The sequence below is a fragment of the Rhamphochromis longiceps genome, linkage group LG23 (assembly GCF_057381845.1).
Source record: "Rhamphochromis longiceps isolate RC_006_pf linkage group LG23, R_longiceps_female_GT1.1, whole genome shotgun sequence".
Classification (NCBI taxonomy): domain Eukaryota; kingdom Metazoa; phylum Chordata; class Actinopteri; order Cichliformes; family Cichlidae; genus Rhamphochromis; species Rhamphochromis longiceps.
The window spans coordinates 43,361,298-43,380,871 of record NC_140578.1 but is presented as its reverse complement, the minus strand read 5'-3'; the positions used below and the strand labels follow the sequence as shown (position 1 = coordinate 43,380,871).

Genomic DNA, 19,574 nt, shown 5'->3' with positions numbered 1-19,574 from the left:
CAACGAGGAATTCTACTGGAAACAGTCGATCATGTCTGTCAAAGCTGAATTCAGGGCAAACTAGGCTAAATTAGTGTTTTTAGCTAACAGCTACAGTAAGCATAAAAGTGACTGTTGGGCTATTATTTGTTAACAGGGGCGATTTTAGTCCATTTTTAGGGTGCTTTGGTTCATTTTTGGGGTGCTTTGGTTCATTTTTGGGGTGCTTTGGTTCATTTTTGGGGTGCTTTGGTTCATTTTTGGGGTGCTTTGGTTCATTTTTGGGGTGCTTCAGCACTTACTTACTTTTTTTTTGACAATATTTCCTGTTTGTGTGACACACTACTAAAAATATAAAAGGCAGAACTTGGTTGAGAGGTAACATTTTAACAACAAAAGTATCCATAATATTTTTTAATATTTTGTAATAATTTATTTGTAATAATTTATTCTGTTTCAGGAGTGTTTTTATGCATCTGTATTATATTATACAAACACATTAAAAGTGAATCTCTGTCCAAAATATGCACTCAGTTTACTTCTTTCTCACTATGAGCATCATTCATTATTCTCCTCCAGTAATTAAGGTTAGGATATGTATTTTTTTTATTCCAATCCATTCTTCTTTGGCAGCATTTAAATAACCTTGATCAGATTTGATGGTTTTGTTACAGACTTTTCAAAAAAGTGTTTTGCTTTTCTTTCACAAATGTGGGATTAAATTGTTAAAAAGTACAAAACAGTGATGGCATGTTTTGTGACGAGGACCCAGGCACAGAGAGACTCGATGGATTTAATAATCTTTTGATTTAATAAAGAAATTTGCAGACTTGCACAGAGATGGTAAAATTATGATGACTGATAAAGGAGGTGAAGACAACAGACGATGAGGACAGGGAGGATGCAGGGACCGACAGAGACGGGGAAGAAGTCTCATTGTGACGAGTAAAGTGTATCTTGGCTGGCTGGGCAGCTCTCTGGGTGCTCAGCCCCCCGAAGCTCTGATCCTAGAATCCTCCCTGAATTGTGTTAATACAGTATGTCAAAATGAAAGCATAACTGTACAGGGTGGGCCAGTTATATGGATACACCGTAATAACATAGGAATGGTTGGTGATGTTAAAGTCCTGTTTGTGGCACATTAGTATATGTGAGGGGGCAAACTCCTCAAGTTCGGTGGTGACCATGGTGGCCATGTAGAAGTCGGCCATCTGATACCAAATGATACCTAAGAAGGCAAAGTAAATAATTTTTAAAGGTAAATGTAGAGGAAACATCAAAAGTTGTCACGGCTGGGGCAGCAGTCGTGTGGTGGAGTGAATGAGGACTAAGATGCAGACGGCGGTGGAGATGCGAGTGGAGATTTATTTACAGTGAAAATAACAAAGGTGAGGGAAGAAGCGAACATCAACCTAAACTGGGAAGAACTAACAGACAAAGCAGAAAACATGAGGGCAGCAGGGAAACACAGAGATGACACGAAGAAGGAAGAGAGACGTGGAGAAACACCGATGGACACGGAGACTTTTCACCTGTTCCTTTTGTTTGAAGTGGCCAAACTTGGCCACAGTAGGACGTGGTCTCCCGGTCGCAGCCCGCATGGGGCCGATGCGATGCACTCTATCAAAGGCCATGTTCTTCACCGTGTCCTCCAGCAGCTTCAGGTGGGTTTTGATGAAGTTTTTGCACTCTGAGCCTTCTTCATCACAAGATCCTGGAAGCACTGATCAATGTAATCTTGGAGAGCCTCTAAACTCTCCCCGTTGTTCTCCAGGGTGTTGGAGATGATTTAGACAAATATTGTTAGTTAGAAGACTATTGATAAGTGTATTTGGTAATACTGAAGCTTAAAGGAATTTGTTCAATTCTAAACTACCATTTGCTTTAATTTTACGCCAAAATCTCCGGCGTCTGACGTCAGTTACAACATGAGTCGCTTGTTTCTGTCACTCTGAAGTCACATTGAGTTTTCCTCACTGACTGTTTTAGACAGGATTGTGGGAGCAACACAAAAAGCAGCTTCAGCTGGAAACACACAGTTTAGTGTCTTTGCTGCTCGCTTTAAGTCACAATAAACAGGAAACTCATTGTGTCTCATGTCAGAATCACTCATATACAGGACAGGAAGAGGCGGAGCTTATTTCCTGCAGGGAGAGGTTAGCAGTCTGTGTCTTTCTCATTTCTGACTCCTAAAGAGCTGAAAAACACAGGCTGTTATTGGCTGGCTGACACTGGGATTAATGTCCTTGAAGCCAGCAGTCTTTAATGTCCAGGTTCAGAACGGGCAGGTGAAAAACAGTCCTTTATGTCCTCTGATGTTCAATAAACTGTCCTGATTACTGAGGGAGCAGAGAAAGTGTCTCCATCACTCACCACAGCTGGATGCTCTGAAATCCTGGAATCCAGCTGTGGAGAGGAGCGCCGGCGGCGTGGACGCAGTTTAGTAATCAGGGAACAGGAGAGGAGAGAAACACAGCTGGGACCAATTACACACACGAGACAGGAAACAGTAACACGGGACTGTCAAAGTAAAACAGGAAATATAACACAGAGTCCAAAGTAAGGAGACGTGGGACACAGTGAAGACACAGAAACAGAAACCAGAACTATAATCACAAAACAAACTCAGAAACATAAAGAGTGAATCAGCTGATTCAGTGTTTGTGACAAAAACATGGATCCTGGTTAATAACTTTTATTTGTTTGTTTCTGTATTATTTTGTGTATCGTTCTTATGAGCTGTTGTTTTGTCAGTGAAATATTATTTCATTGTTTTAAGCTTTTTGTTGACTTTGAAGTGCTTAAGTTGATATTTTTGAACATTTAATTTGTTCGATTATTGTCGAGTCGATAAAACTGTCAAACGCACAGCTGCTTCCAGCATGGCCGGAGGAGAGGTGGCCGAGCAGACGCACAACACACAGCTCACAGGTTTGCATTTCTATATATTGCAGATGTTGCAGAAATTGAGAGTAAAGAACTCAGAGATCCAGCGCTGTCTCCTGCCCCTTATTTATACACCACAACACAACGACAGGCGTAACTCACACAAACGGGTAACATGAGGCTCAGATGCTTTGGACGTGTTCACATATACTGGACACAGAATGATGAAGATGGAGCTGCAGGAAGGAGGAAAAGAGGAAAAACACAGAAAAGATTCACAGATGTGGTGAAAAAGGACACGACAGCTTCTGTTTGTTAGTTTGGTTTTTCTTTATTTGGTAAAGATTCAGAAATAAAGAGAAGATCACATGTTTGAATATTATATTAACGTTCTGTAATTACAACAAGTTGTAAAATCTTTCCAGAGTGAGACAGAGACTGTGCAGAGACTGTAGAAGGACAGAGCAGCAGCAGAGCAGTCCAGATACACTGATGATCCTCTGTCAGATCCAGAGGGACACACAGGGCTGATGCTGGACTCTACATTGTGTCTGACAGTGGAGCTGTTCTCAGAGCAGTTCACTCTGCAGCACTGACAGTCATCTGCACTTCATTCCTCTGTCAGTCACTGCTGGATGAAGCTCTCCTCTCCACCTCCCAGTAACATGGCCCAGTCAGAGCGTCTCTACACACAAGCTGCTGCTGCTTCAACCTCTCTGGATCATCAGGACACAGCTGCTCCTCTCTCAGCACACACACCGTCCTGTTTACCATCATGGCCTCCACCTGCAGAGAGAAGGAGGAAGAGCAGAGGAGATAAACGAGTGTTTCCAGAGACTCTTCATCAGCTGTCAGTCAGTGATGCAGCACATCCAGTATAAAGAGCAGCAGGGACGTCAGTGCTGGGACTGTACTAGGACTCATTGTTGCTTCACTTTTTCTAATCTTTGGATTTTTATTGAAGTTGCTGAAAATGTTTTTCCCTCCTAGTTTGAGTTTGGACTTTCATTCATTAGAAGAACCTTGGTGTGTCCACTCTGAGCTCTGTAGGAACCCCAACAACAAGCCCAACAATCCAGATGGACGGTTCCAGCTGTTAACTGGAGGAATTCCATCCAAACATCTGCTCTCACTAAATTCTTCCTCACCTACAGACTGTGTTCTTCACTGCTTTAAACTTGGAAATCAATGCAGTCATTGGTCTGCGTGCTGCTTTGTTCAGAGAGCTGATTGGCTGTTGACAGTGTTTGATCAGAGCGTGTCAGCCGTTACTATGGTGGCCATAAAGGTGAGAAACAGGAAGTGTTTGTGTCCAATCCTGAAGCCTGTCACCGTTCTCCTCTCACAGCTTCACTGAGAAGCTGCAGCTTTACAGGAAACACTGGATCTTTGTTTCATACTGACTGTGTTTAGTACAATACTGCTGACAGCACCACCCACTCACTCCATCACTCTACTGACCTCAGAGTCTCCAGTCTGTAGTCTGGACTCTGCTGAAGATCAGACAGCTGCTTCACATCTGGATCCTGCAGCTTGTCGTTGTATCTCAGGTCCAGCTGTCTCAGATGGGAGGGGTTGGACTTCAGTGCTGCTGCCAGATAATCACAGCTGATCTCTGACAAACCACAGTTCACCAATCTGTATAAAGAATGAAAGATGTAAGTTTATTAGACAAAGTGCTTGAAATCATTCAGTGTTTCATCATCTGTTCAGAGCTGAAGAAGGTTCAGAATGTAGAAGTTTAGAAAATGGAAACTCCAAACAGCTGAAGCCAACAGGAAGCAGCTTCAAACAGGAAACTGTGCAGAGTTTCAGACTATATGTCCTGATGCAGCCAGTTGGATTTTGGAGATTTGAATCTCTGTTCTGTGACTAAGTCCTTGAATCATTTCTTCCAGTTGGTCCAACAAGACAGACTAAGTATTGGACATGTGTTGTGGCTCCATCAGGGGAGCTTCTAAATGTGATGTGATGGCCCCTCTGGGTCTGTCAGGTCACAGCACTGAAGAGAGCTCAAACTGGGCACACAGCTGTTCCAGTCTGGACCAACGACTCTATACTGGGACTGAGGGACTGCTTTGACTGCACCCACTGGGACTTTTTAAGGGCTCATGTTCTCACTTAGATCATCGATTTCTACTGACATTTCTTTCTGGGAAAAATGGGGATTACTTTGGAAACAGGAAGTATTTTCCCCAATAAGCAGCCCTGGATTAGTAAATCACTCCAACATGTTCTCAGGCAGAAGAAGCTGTCTTGTTATGAGGGAGAGAAGAAAAAGATTGAGGCACAGAAACCTGTTGAAAGAGAGATAAAGCAGCTAAAATCAGGTGTAAAAGTAAAGCAGAGGATGAGCTGAATAAAGGACACTCAAGGCTGGCTTGGAAAGGAATGAAGTCCATGGTGGGGATGCAGAACAAGGAGCAAAGATGAATGTGATGCTGAATCAGCAGAAGACTTGGACTCATTTGATTCCAGCTTTGATATCATTGATTTCAATGAAGAGCTTTGTGATTGTAGCAAAGGGCTGGTAGCTCTGAGAGTCCCACTGATGAGGTGTTTGTGTGGAAATCTCTTAGTGGGACCAAAGAGAGAAAAAGCCCTGGTCCTGATGCTGTGGGAGGGAAATGATTGAAGTGTGCTGTGAGGAACTGACTGGGAGATTTTCACACATTTTCCAGTCGTCCTTGGAACAACAGGAAGTTCCCAGCATATGGAAACAAAGGTTAAGTGTCCTATGGCACTCAGTGATGATGGTGCTGTGGCCCCACCACCTCCACCTCTTTGTAAAGGAACTAACTGTAATCTGAAGCTTCAAATGGAACTAAGACTTCCTCCACTAGGTGGCAGTGTCTGATGAGAAAGTTAGTGGAGCTGGCCTGGAGTCAGAAACAGGAAGATGCAGGATTTGGGCTGAAATGGGCAAAAGTGGTTAGCACTAGTGCCTTAGAGCAAGAAGGTTGTAGGTTGAAGCTTGTTGGTCAGCTGGGCCTTTCTGTGGAGGTTGGCTGTTCTCCCACAGTCCAATGAAATGCTGCTTAGGTTCATTGGTGCTTCTAAATTGGCTGTAGGTGTGGATGTGAGGGAGTGCTTCTCTGTCGCTCTCTGTTGGCCCTGTGATGGACTGCTCACCTGTGCAGGTGGACCACGCCTCTTGCCCTATGACAGCTAGGGCACAGGCTGCAGCCCTGTGAGCCTAAGCTGAATAAACAGTTAGCAAAAATGATCCATAGATGGCCTGAAATCCCCCAGTTAGCAGTTTGGTAGATAGCTATGACATGCTAATCCCATCCAGCAGCTGTATTCTACCTGTAAGCTGATCCCTGCTGAGCCAAAGCACTTTTTCATATACAAATTACAACCTTTAATAGAAACCTATTGGTCAGCATCTTATTAGCCTGCTGTTAGCTTCATTCCACAGAAAACTGAGAGAAACTAACAGAGTTGATAAAGAATAAAGAGAAATGTGCTGATTTAAAGCCTTTGAAGTGCTTCAGATGATCTCTGTCCACTTCTGTCCACTCATTCATTCATGTAAGCTTTCTAATGCAGCTTTGATCTTCACAGTCTGCTTGATGAAACTCATTCTAACCCTGAATGTCAGAGTGTTCCTCCTTCTCTTTCCCATCATTCATGCTGGCAGTGGAGGAGATTTGGATGTTGGACTGTGTTTTGGATGATGTGTGTATGTTTGTGTTGGACTGCTGTCTGTAAAGCAAACGCACATTTTGCTTTGGATTTCAGTGTCAGACAGACTTTAAGGTGCAATGAAGAGTTTGAGAGTTTCACAGTGAATTTTCCAGTGGAGGATTTTTCTTCTTCTTTGAAGGTTTGAAATGTGAACATTGTTCTGCTGCAGTCAATGGACTAAACCAGAGAAGAAGAAAACAGACTTTACCATGAAGATCCTCAGTGTGGATCAGTATAATATCAGCCTGATGTCTGCAGTTTAGTGTCAGCACAACTTTCACATCATATTCATCTCAGCACAACTAAAACATGCTGACTGACCTCAGAGTTTCAAGTTTACATCCTGGACTCTCCAGGAAACCACACAGATGCTTCACTCCTGGATCCTGCAGCTTGTTGTTGAAGCTCAGGTCCAGCTGTCTCAGATGGGAGGGGTTGGACTTCAGTGCTGCTGCCAGATAATCACAGCTGATCTCTGACAAAGCACAGACACTCAATCTGTATAAAGAATGAAAGATGTAAGTTTATTAGACAAAGTGCTTGAAATCATTCAGTGTTTCATCATCTGTTCAGAGCTGAAGAAGGTTCAGAATGTAGAAGTTTAGAAAATGGAAACTCCAAACAGCTGAAGCCAACAGGAAGCAGCTTCAAACAAACACAACAAGAGAAAAAACTCTGAATGTTTCACATTAAAGTCGTACATTTCTCATAAAAACAGGACAAAGACTTGAAAAAGTCGTGTTTTTCCTTCCAGGAACCACATGGCTTCACTTTTAAAGGTGAAGTGTGACAGAAATGGACATATTTGAAGTCCAACACCTTTTTCCAGTCACATTATTAAAGCAGACAAACTACAAGCTCATTTTCATTCCAACAAGTCATCTTCTGACCTGGACTAACAACACTGGTCTCTATGTGCAGCTGGCTGTGAGACCAGTGCTCAGGGAGCGTCTACAAAGTGCAACACTGAAAGAACATCACACACTCATTTGCTTCCAGCACTTTCACACAAACATCTGTCATTATTGTCACCAAACTCTGTGGATCCTTTATTGCAAATTCAAATGGGATCAAATGGTCAGACAAAAGAGGGTTATGAGGAAATATGATGAAATGTTGTGTATTAGCAGCAAGTTATTGAATCATTTTCCTCAGAAACCAAACAAAATGATTGACAAACATGTTTTTACAAAGTCAGTGTTGGACTTGGATCAGCAGGATAAGCTGATGTTTAAAGGCATTTGAGTCTCGCTGTATGAGAGTCCAGTTCTTACTCAATATTTATGGATGATGTTCTTTCAGTGTTGCACTTTGTAGACGCTCCCTGAGCCTCACAGCCAGCTGCACATGGACCAGCTGACATTACCCAGCATTAGAGGCGGCTGTAAAAAATTCATGTTCCCATTTAAATGGTTTTAATTTGAATAAAACGATGTTGATTCATTCAATTCTGAATCGATGTTTAATATAAATGTATTTTGCCAGAATCTCAGGTTAAAGCTCACAAACTATTTCAACAAGCAGCAAACAGATAAAACAGTAAATGAGAGCAGCTAAACACACAAAGATGGAAACACAGAGCGTGGATCGTTCACTCGACGGCACGTACACGGACACGCCGTCGGGGCTGAAAGTGGACAGCTCACAGATCCTGAAGCTGCAGGTTTCATCTGTCTCCAACCAAAACTGAGTGAAGCAGCAGCAAAAGAAGATCCAAACTCTGCTTCACGTTTGATCAATATGCTCATGAATTCTCTCTGACTTTGGCTGTTCCTGCCTGCACAGCTCTCTCTCTCTCAGTGTACTCCAAGAACAGCTTCAAACATCTGTTTCTGCATCATTCACTGTTTATTAGCCACCAGTCTGCTGTTGTGTTCAGTGCTGTCGGCCTCTGACAGTAAAGCCTCATTTCTGCTGTTCCATGGAAACTTGATGACAGATTACAAACTCTCAGCTGTGTCTGTAATCAAACCTCTGTAACTTTGCTTCACTTCAGCAGCATCAGCTCATGTTCACATGTTGCTTCATGGTTTGCTTCAGTTTTTGATCGACTGCAGAATATTTTGAAGGTTATCTGCTATAAAAAGCCAGAAGAGAAAAATCTGCTTCATGTGTTTCTGTTTGATCCTCAGTGACTTTGACACAAAGGCCTCTGCTGTGATGATCACACCTCTGATCAAGTCTCACAGTGTCACAACTGATAAATGATCAGAGTTAGAATATTTCTGACTGTCTGCTGTGTGCCGTGACCTTTGACCTGCTAAAGACAGTCAGCTGTGGATTATTCATTGTTGTGTCTGATACTTAGAACTGTGAGGAAGAAGCTACACAGTTAATCAGGGTCCCCTCTCTCTGAGTCAGGAAAGGTGGGCAGGCCGCGTGTGGGCCGCGGGCCATACGTTGAGTATCACTGTTTGAAATGTGAACATTGTTCTGCTGCAGTCAATGGACTAAACCAGAGAAGAAGAAAACAGACTTTACCATGAAGATCCTCAGTGTGGATCAGTATAATATCAGCCTGATGTCTGCAGTTTAGTGTCAGCACAACTTTCACATCATATTCATCTCAGCACAACTAAAACATGCTGACTGACCTCAGAGTTTCAAGTTTACATCCTGGACTCTCCAGGAAACCACACAGATGCTTCACTCCTGAATCCTGCACGTTGTTCTTATTCAAAGACAAGGAGTCATTACTCAGGTCCAGCTCTCTCAGATGGGAGGGGTTGGACTTCAGTGCTGCTGCCAGATAATCACAGCTGATCTCTGACAAATCACAGCTCTTCAATCTGTATAAAGAATGAAAGATGTAAGTTTATTAGACAAAGTGCTTGAAATCATTCAGTGTTTCATCATCTGTTCAGAGCTGAAGAAGGTTCAGAATGTAGAAGTTTAGAAAATGGAAACTCCAAACAGCTGAAGCCAACAGGAAGCAGCTTCAAACAAACACAACAAGAGAAAAAACTCTGAATGTTTCACATTAAAGTCGTACATTTCTCATAAAAACAGGACAAAGACTTGAAAAAGTCGTGTTTTTCCTTCCAGGAACCACATGGCTTCACTTTTAAAGGTGAAGTGTGACAGAAATGGACATATTGAAATCAATGATATCAAAGCTGGAATCAAATGAGTCCAAGTCTTCTGCTGATTCAGCATCACATTCATCTTTGCTCCTTGTTCTGCATCCCCACCATAAATATAAAGGGGCAAAACTCACATTTTCCAAAATCCTCTTTAAGCTTCGACAATAAAGGAAGATAGTTTTATACAAGTCTTTGTGGTTTTCTTGTCACCCAGATGCCCGAGTACTTAAACTTGTTATAGCTGGGTTTAAAAGGGGCTAAAATACACAAAACTCCCCAGTTGTCGTACAGATAGACTTTGCCTCGCTCTTCCCAAAATTCACATTATATCCAGAAATTGTCCCAAATTCCTTAAGTATGCATTAAGGTGACCTTGAGGCTCTTAAAGGCGCCTATAAATAAAATGTATTATTATTATTATTGTAAGTCTATCCAAAAGTTTGCGGAGGCTGTTCGATGGGTTGGAAATAAATAAAATCATGTCGTCGGCATAAAGAGAGACTTCATGTTCGATACCCCCTCCATGTTTTCCCTCAACACCAACACATTGTCTCAGAGCAACAGCTAGCGGTTCAATGGCAAAAAGGAGACAGAGGGCATCCCTGTCCTGGGGGGCAGATTATTGTTAGTCTGGACGGCTGTTAGAGGGGAGCAATACAATACTTTTATCCAAGATACAAAATTAAAGACACATTTTTTAAGCGTATAAAAAAAAAAAATCCCATCTCACCCGATCCAACGCCTTTTCTGCGTCAAGCCAAATGACAGTTTCCAATGTATCACCTTTAACATGGGTATAAATGATATTTAATAGAGCTCTAATGTTCAAAAAAGAGTGCCTAATAAAGCCCGTCTGGTGAAATAATGGAGGACAAATACTTGTGTAAGCGACGGGCCAACACTTGAGCCAGGATCTTGGTGTCTGTGTTGAACAAAGATATTAAACGACATGAACGACAATCTAAATGGTCTTTTTCCTGTTTTACAATTAAACACATCACTGCTTGATGCATTGTTGGAGGCAACGACTGTGAGAGGAAGGATTCTTCAAAAGTTGATTTTAACAGTGAATTCAGTCGGTCAGAAAACTTTATGAAAAAATCAGATGGATACCCGTCGGGGCAGCAGATTTTCCAGACTGCATGCTCCGTACGGCCGTTTCAATTCCAACATTAGAGACAGGTTCCTCCAGACTAGCGATCGCATCTTCTCCCAAGGAGGGAATATAAAACACCTTATTGAAATCATTGTGGATCTCAAGGATAGTTTGGTTGTCTGTAGACCTTATTCCCTGGTCATTGTAGATCTCAAGGATAGTTGGTTAGCTGTTCTTAGTCGTAGCTGGTGAGCTGATAACTCGCCTGTTTTTTCTCCATGTTCATAAGCGTAGCTGCAACTTTGACTCAGCCTGTTTTGTAGATATGAGATTGTATTCAGTTTGTCATTGTAACCGCTGTGTATATAATACAGGCTCAGGAGAGTGGCTGCACACAGCATGTAGTTTAGTGTCACGGTCGCAGTAGCTGACCGTATGGAGAGTGTGTGGAGGACTCAGGCGCAGACACTGGCGCAGACATGAAACTGAGTTTTGAACGAAAAGCGAGCCTTTATTTCGGCTGAAGACATCAAACAAGGCAGAATCACAGTGAAGAGAACTAAACTGGGGAACTAATACTATAATAAATCATGAAGACACAGAAAGCTATGGCTAAGAATACAAAAGACTGGGCATGAAAATATGGAGGGTGGGAACACAGACGATGCGACACAGAGACTAAATACACATGAGGGATGATCAAGTTCCAAACATTAAAACTGTCAAAGCTGCAGGGGGGATTGGCTGTTCCAAACCTGAAATATTATTTCTGGGCAGCTCAGATGAGACCCCTGACTGTATGGGTGCGGGATTTGTCTGAAACTCAGTGGCTAAACATTGAGAAGACAATGTGCGAAAGATCATTGGAATCCCTGCTTTTTTCTAACATTTCAATTAAAAATGTGCATATGGGGGAACGGACGAGGGTCACACTAAAGATTTGGCGTAGAATCAAACAATCATTTGGTCTTCCAAAAGAAATTTCAATTCTATCAAGCCTCTCCTCCCTGCAGGGTTTTTCTCCTATTGTGGAAGACTCTGGCTTCAGAGCATGGTCAAATAGCGGGCTTCATAAACTTTGTCATGTTGTGAGGAATGGGCACCTGAGCTCATTTGAACAGTTGAGGTCAGTTTCAGCTTCCTTCTTCTGACTTTTTTAGATTTCTGCAGCTAAGAAGCTTTTTGACAAAACATAAAGAATGGAGGCAAGTTTTGGAGCCCTCACCCATTGAGGAAATATTTCTAAAAATATTTCAAAGTCATTCCTCCCCAAAATTAATCACTCATTTTTATAACACATTTATGAGTTTCAATACAAATGCAACTTTGGATATTAAGGCAAGGTGGGAAGCTGAGACTGGCACTCAAATCTCAGAGGACACCTGGGAAGAGGTGTTCGGTGAAGCCCATCTGGTGACTAATTCTGGGCTGTGGAGAGAATTTAAATGGAAGGTGGTCATGAGATATTTTAGAACCCCAGAGATAATTGCCAAAATGAAGCCTACAAATCCTGACACCTGCTGGCGAAATTGTGGTACTTCTTTAGGAACCCACTCACATATATTCTGGTCATGCCCAAAACTCTGCTCACTTTGGAATGACATATTTAAAGTTCTCAGTACAGTTTTCCAACAACCATTAACAAAAGACCAACAGTTAGCCATTTTAGGAGTCTTACCAAAGGGTTTTGCGGGAAACAATAAAACGTATCTCTTAAGAATCTTGCTTACAGCAGCACTAAAGTGTATCACTATTTGTCACGGACCCGGTTCCGGGGACTCGGGGTTCGTGAACAGTGTGGACCATTATTGTTATTGTTGTTATTGTTATTATTATTGTTATTAGTGTATTGGATGTATGTTTGCTGCACTGTGCTCTTGTGTTCCATGCTGGTGTGTGGGTGTCTGCGGGTGTGACTGAGGGATGAAGGACAGCCACCTGCAGGCCTGCTGGGCGTGGCCCTGCCGGCTGCCGGTCACGCCTAGGTTCTCACACACCTGCTTCTGATCGGGCTCGTCGGGGGAGCTACTTAACAGAGCGATGGAGCTTCCTCCGGCGCAGGATCGTTGAGTTAGACTCCATGTCAGTGTCTCTAGTATTGTTAAGTGTATGCCTGCTGGAGTTGGTGCCATAACGGCTGCTTCTGTCGTTTTTTCCTCAGGAGAGTGGAACACAGGACTGCAGGACGCGTAGGCACAGAGAGCACGGGATACCAGCACTTGGGAGAAGACACGTCACGGGAGTCGAGGGAGCACTTTTGGAGATTTTATGTGTGGTGTACATTTACCTCACTGTAAATAAACCCACTGTTCATTCCACTAAGTCCAGCGTTTGGGTCCTTTCTCCAACATCCCCCACGGTCTGCCCCCCAGACCGTGACACTATTAAATGGCTGAATCTTGACCCACCTTCATATAATATGTGGATTGATAAAGCAAGAGAAATGTACCAGATGGAGGAAATAACATCTGCTCTGCGGATTCAGAGAGAATTGTTTACTGAGCGTTGGCGACCCATACATGCTTTACTGTTTCAATAATTTAGCATAGGTCTGTTTCGTTTTGTCCATTTACGGCTAAGTTTGTCACATGTTATTTAATATTACATAAAGTTTTTGTTATGTTGTTGTCTGTTTGTTTGCTTGCTTGCTTGGGTTTTGTTTTGTGCTTCCTAATTGCAGTTCTTATTTTAATCTACATTTCTGCATTGCAGTTCCTGTAACTGTCCTACTTGTGAACATCAACAAGTACAAGTTGCAATGTTGTAAATTATAATAAAAATTGAGTTAAAAAAAAAGAAGAACATTAAAGTCGTACATTTCTCATAAAAACAGGACAAAGACTTGAAAAAGTCGTGTTTTTCTTTCCAGGAACCACATGGCTTCACTTTTAAAGGTGAAGTGTGAAAGAAATGGACATATTTGAAGTCCAACACCTTTTTCCAGTCACATTATTAAAGCAGACAAACTACAAGCTCATTTTGACAAACTGAGGCTCAAACTGAGCCACAGCTGAACCAACATCCCTGTACAGCAGACACTTACAGCGCTTGGCTGCTTCCATTGGACCCTCTGCACAGAGCTTCAGTTTCCTCTTCTGGTCCCAAAGTGCAGAACAACAAGGTTTCAAACAGCTTCGTTCCAGCAGCATCAGCCACAGACATGCAGAGAGAATCCTTTGGTTGTGTTGTGTGTTTGCATATCTGCTGTCTGTGTTGCTTTGTGAGGATGGATCATCTCCTGCAGCTCCAGATAAACAAGCTGGACCTGAACCTGGTAGCTTCACTTAGAAGACACTTGTGACGGGAACGTGTGAGAAGTTTTGTGCAGACAAGTGTGGATTTAGAGTGTGGGACGAGCTCTCCACAGTCTTTGTGGAGATCCACATTCTGCATACTGCCTGTGAGAAGCTGCAGACATTTGTCCTCCAAATCCACTGAGCAGCTGCTCGTGGTGGTATTAGCTTCATGTGTGCGTGTTAGCATGAAGCCTCGGTCACACTCTGCTGTGGACACGGTCACGGACAGCTGGACGCCTGATGGACGAGTCGTCCTTCCTGTTAAACTTCTTTGAGCATGAGAATAGCATGAGAAGCTCAGTGGACACTGTTCAGGGTTTTAACTCTCGCTTTCACTTCAGCTTCACCAACAACAGCACAAGCAGAGCAGCCCACTGCCTGCATGGCTGGGACAGCGCCCCCTGGTGACTGTAAACCACTACAACATGTAGACGGCCGTCTGCAGGCTGGATGTAGCACCACCGCAGAGACGTGCTGCAGCTCTGTTTAGTTACCCAGCTGACAGCAGAGGCTGTAGTTTACTGTTACCAACATGGAAAACTGAAGCTTCACCAGCTGGAGCTACAGAGCTGGAGAACAAAGGAGACTGAGAGGCCAGAATGATGTGGGAGGAAACATCAAGAGCCTGTTTGAAAGGAGACACATGTGGATGCTGTGCCAGTCTGTGGTCTGTCAGAAGTCAGCTGAGTCACACTGCAAGAAGCTGCAGAATCTCAGAGGAGGAGATTTGGAAGTGTTTGTGGGACAAACTGGACTCAAAGAAAGAAGATGTTTGTGAAGTCTTTGGTGGAGGTGAGCAGTGTGAAGCAGAACACATGCAGATGAATCAGGAGGTCAGCATCAGTGTCTCCTTGTGGTGGACGGTAAAAGAATCAGAGCCAACGCTCCCGTCCACCCTCGGCATGAAGCAGTGCTGTTTCTGAAACAGGAGGACAAGTCCAGAGAAGACAGAGGAAGCAAAGATGAGGGTGGGACAGGACAGCAGGACTTCATTCACACCTGCAGCTCCATCACACTGCTGTAGCTCCTCTTCATCACACATGTACCTGCAGCCTGTCTTCGAGTCCAGGAGTCACCTCCACACAGTGTAGAAGCCTCCTGTGCAGACCATGGAGTCCAGCCTCTGTCAGGGAAGTCGGCACTAAAGCCTGAAAGACTTCAATCTGTCTCTGCTCCACCCGAGAAAGACCAGCACCGTACTTGTTGTGCATTCAAGGAGGGAACATCAGCGCTGCATCGTGGGAACAACACCGCAGGAACAAAGACACAGCACGGCCGATGAAGGACGAGGACAAAGGAAAGGTGAGTGAGAAGACCCTGGTGGTGTGGACGGACCTGCAGGGCTCCAAGACTGAGGAGCAGAGACGTCCATGTACCAGCTGAGGATGCTGCAGTGATCCAGGGAGCTCGGTCCAATCTGAGGCCGTGTGAACTACGTGGACCACAGTTTCTTCACAGACTTCAGCCACGTGAACATCTGGAGATCCAACAGTGCACGAGCTGTGAGCCATCAGCTGTTTCTCTCATCAGCTGCTGTAATGAGAGCTGCTGGAATCATCTCGAGCAGCAGGAAATCACTGATGTTGTTTCTAACCAAAGATATGGGACTGAGCTCCGCTGAGCTCCTTCTACTTTCATCCAGATAGAAACTGCTACAGTCTGCTGATTATTGCTTTGCCTCCATCACACGAGCTCTTCATCCTGTTCTTCACTCTCATTGGTTCTTTGTCTGCTTGTTTTTACAACAGTAGTCTTCTGATTGGTCAAAGGAGACAATCAGCTGTGACTAAATGTAGCTCCTACAGCAGTGATGGGAATAACTACTGAAGCTAATCCAGTATCAAAGCTCAGGAATCAGCAGCTCCCACCTCGTTTTCTTTCAACAACTATTTTTAGCTGCTGTGTTTTTGTGTTTCTGCAGACCTCAGACATCCTGCTGCTCTGGACAACTTTTTCATTCTTTTTTATCATTATTTTGCTTTTCTTTTATTATTATGTTATATGTATTAATATGTGAAACACTTATTCTTTGTGTTTTTGCTTGGCTCCTGTCAAACTGCTTTAATAAAATCTGCTGCAGTCTAAACTGTGGACGTTCCCTTTTTAACCCTTTGTGAAACAATAAAGGTTTAAATCTGAGTATTCATCTATGTTAGTGTTTAATGGGTCTAATAGGTTGCTTTGGCCTTTCCCAGTAATATCTTCCCTTGCAGTCTGTGGTCCAGGCTTCTAAAACCATCCCAGGTTAACAAGAACTACAATCTAGAGGAGAGCTGCCATAACAGGTGTGACTGATGAGATCTGACCTGCAAGGTTACTCAGGTTTGTTTGTATCAGGACAAGCAGGGAAGCCGCCTGGACGTCAAAGTAGTTAGAGCTGGGCGAGTGTCCTCACCCACATCGGCTTCACAACTCTGCATCATCTACTGAGTAAGACTCAGAGCATCAGAGATTAGAAGGTCTACAAAGAGCTGAACCAGACTTCCTGTATAAAGGTTTTAGTTCCACAGATCGACAGTGTCAGCACAACTAAAACGTGGAGACTGACCTCAGAGTTTCAATTTGATGTTGTGGATTCTCCAGAAGAACACACAGCTGCTTCACTCCTGAATCCTGCAGCTTGTGGTAGCTCAGGTCCACCTCTCTGGGATACGAAGGGTTGAGCTTCAGCGCTGCTTCCAGATAATCACAGCTGATCTCTGACAAATCACAGCGCTCCAATCTGTATAGAGAATGAAAGATGTAAGTTTATTAGACAAAGTGCTTGAAATCATTCAGTGTTTCATCATCTGTTCAGAGCTGAAGAAGGTTCAGAATGTAGAAGTTTAGAAAATGGAAACTCCAAACAGCTGAAGCCAACAGGAAGCAGCTTCAAACAAACACAACAAGAGAAAAAACTCTGAATGTTTCACATTAAAGTCGAACATTTCTAACAAGAGTGTTTTAAAGACAGAGTCACTGATGATCATCTTCTGCCCAGTAAAACTTTGGGTTTCCTCATGTGAGTGTTAATGATGCACAAAGACTGTGAGTGCAAAGAGGGAGCGAGGAGGATGACAGAGAGATGGTACAGGAGCATCAAGAACCCGGCGAGGAAATGAGCAGAAGGACTTTGGAGCCTGTTGGATTGAAGCTTTCACAGAGACGTGTTTGACTGGACACCACCAGGACAGACTTTTAATCCCAGGATTTGGATGAGCTTTCTGTCTTTATGGTCACAAATGATGCTGTAACTCTGTGAATGTCCTGGAACTGTCAGCAGTGTGGTTACGTCCTTTTGACCTGAGTTTCCACAGCTCTTATAATAGCAGTGTACATTCAGACTGAGACACGCTTCAGTCTGTATGGACCTGTTTCTGTAGCTGCCACCATCATTCTACGGTCGTGTCCAAATTCATGGGTTGCATCCTCCCGAGGACCCGGCCTTTGCGGTCTACGTGGGCTGGGTCCTCAGAAGGTCGGGTAGGCTGGAAATAAACGGCTGGGGAAATTGGACGGTCTAGCCTTCTGATTAGCGTCACCGCTGTCTCGGTGGAGTTTAATAAACTCAGCCGTCTGCTCCTTGCTATCTAAAATATAACAGGACACTGGCGTAAATTCTCGACCGTCTCATACTTCTGTTTAATCAGTTTTCTGTTTGACGTTTAGTCAGCTCTGTAAAGACCAAGGAGGAACCCACCTGGGGGATTAATAAAGTTTTATTTTATCTAATCTAATAACTTTAATCTCAGCCAAACCGATTTACTCACGAACAAACAAAACACTGAAAAAAGCCAAACAATAACATTTTGAGGTTGTCTAAGTGACTTATATATCACGTTTAACCTGAGTAGCGAAAGTCCGCGGTGATCTGAAAATGATGTGCCGGGAGTTGTGCCGTTCTCGGCGGCTTCAGTGACCCTCGAGCTCCCGGCTGGCTTTCGAGCTGGTGGGTAGCAGACGTCTCCGAAAACGTCGAAGCACTTTTGCAAATATGCGGTATCTTGATAAACCGAGCAGATATTTGATGTTTACACAACTACTTTCTCGCCTGAAAATATGTTAAAAGTTTATTTTCTGACCCAGAAAGATTAGTATGAGTAATTTTAAAACTTAGTAGCGGCCGCCATTGTTGGAAACTGGAGTTTGGCTGGGCCGCGCTATGAATTCTGGGATATGGTAGGCCACGAAGGACACACCCGACCCATCCTTCAAATTCGGGGAAAAGGAGGACGCATTTGTCGGCTGCATTCGGAGGAGTCTACGAATTTGGACAGCCTTCGGCGCGTCGCTGTGACGTAATCGGTCTACAAATGCGGCCTCAGGAGGATGCAGCCCATGAATTTGGACACGACATTTATCTGACTCAACTGTTTCCTTATGTGGGCTGAAGAAAACACAGTTGTAGACTTTATTTATATGAAACATGTATATTTAATGCATTTAATGTATTTGAACCATATTTAATGCATATTACAGGATGTAACAGCTGCATATGTGTCAACAATAATGGCTTTGATTTTGCCCCCTATGAACATTTCTGTAGATCCGCCCCTGCAGCAAACGTGTGTGAGAGCAGCCACGGCCCACTCCTCCATGGTTTCATTCACACTCATCTCATACTGAACACACACACTTTGTAGGAATCATCAGTACTTTGACTGTTTCTCAGGTTAGCTTCAGGTTAGCCATTTAGCATTTCTCCAGTCTGAGTCACAGAGCGTCACATGACGTGACAGAAGCTGATTGGTCAGCTGCAGTGATGGTGGTGGAGCAGCATTAATGATGATGCTGTAGAACAACAGGAACACGGGGATATCAGACTGTTAGTGGGTTTAGTCATTCCTGCTGCACTTTGTCCTTCTTATTGAAGTGACCTGCTGAGAGCTCACACTGTTCTCTGTAGAAATGATGTTAGTCTGACTCGTCACATGTTTGGAGGCGTGTTTGATGTTTGCTCTTCTGGAAACTCTCAGTATCAAATATGGAAGATGCAAAGGAGACACGCTTCAGTCTGTATGGACCCGTTTCTACATGTTTGTACATCAGCTTATCAAATCCTGTCTGCTGTCTTCATTTATTACTCTTCACCTGCTTCACTGTCACTGTGTGGGCGGAGCTGCCTGAGCCCCGCTGTTAGGTTTTGTATTGTTGATTGTCATTTATGCTTAGAAATATTTAACCATATATGCTTAGAGGTGTATAATCAATTGCGTACTGATAGGATGTGTGATCTTTAGCAGGCTGCAAAGGCTTGGTGTGTATTCCACACTGGAATGCACACCTACATCCTGGGAGCATGGGAAGAGGTCGTACCTTGTTTTATTGTTTTATGGCAGGATAAACGTATCTATATCTGTTTTAGGCTAAGTGCCTTTTGTTTAGATGAACTGTTGGACTTCCAGACCAGCAGGTTTAGGGAAGTCATTTATGGGGTCACACCCACCCCCCCCACACACACACACACAAACAGTATTCTTTGTTCACATGTATACCTATGTAGACGTCATATGTTAATGACCCTATGCATATTCATGTAACCACAATAAAAGGAGTGCTATGGGG

At 43.5% G+C, this 19,574-nt stretch overlaps 1 protein-coding gene across 1 annotated transcript in view; it reads right to left on the bottom strand.

The window, feature by feature from the left end:
- Positions 1–4,313: 4,313 nt before the first annotated feature.
- Positions 4,314–19,574, bottom strand: part of LOC146642750 (NACHT, LRR and PYD domains-containing protein 12-like) — a 31,863-nt gene continuing 16,602 nt past the window's right edge. The window contains exons 9-12 of the mRNA XM_085397189.1: positions 16,579–16,752; positions 9,150–9,344; positions 6,877–7,053; positions 4,314–4,503 (exon numbers count right to left, since the gene is read on the bottom strand). Coding sequence (XP_085253315.1) covers positions 4,314–4,503; positions 6,877–7,053; positions 9,150–9,344; positions 16,579–16,752 — 736 coding nt within the window. The remainder of the gene's footprint in view (positions 4,504–6,876; positions 7,054–9,149; positions 9,345–16,578; positions 16,753–19,574) is intronic.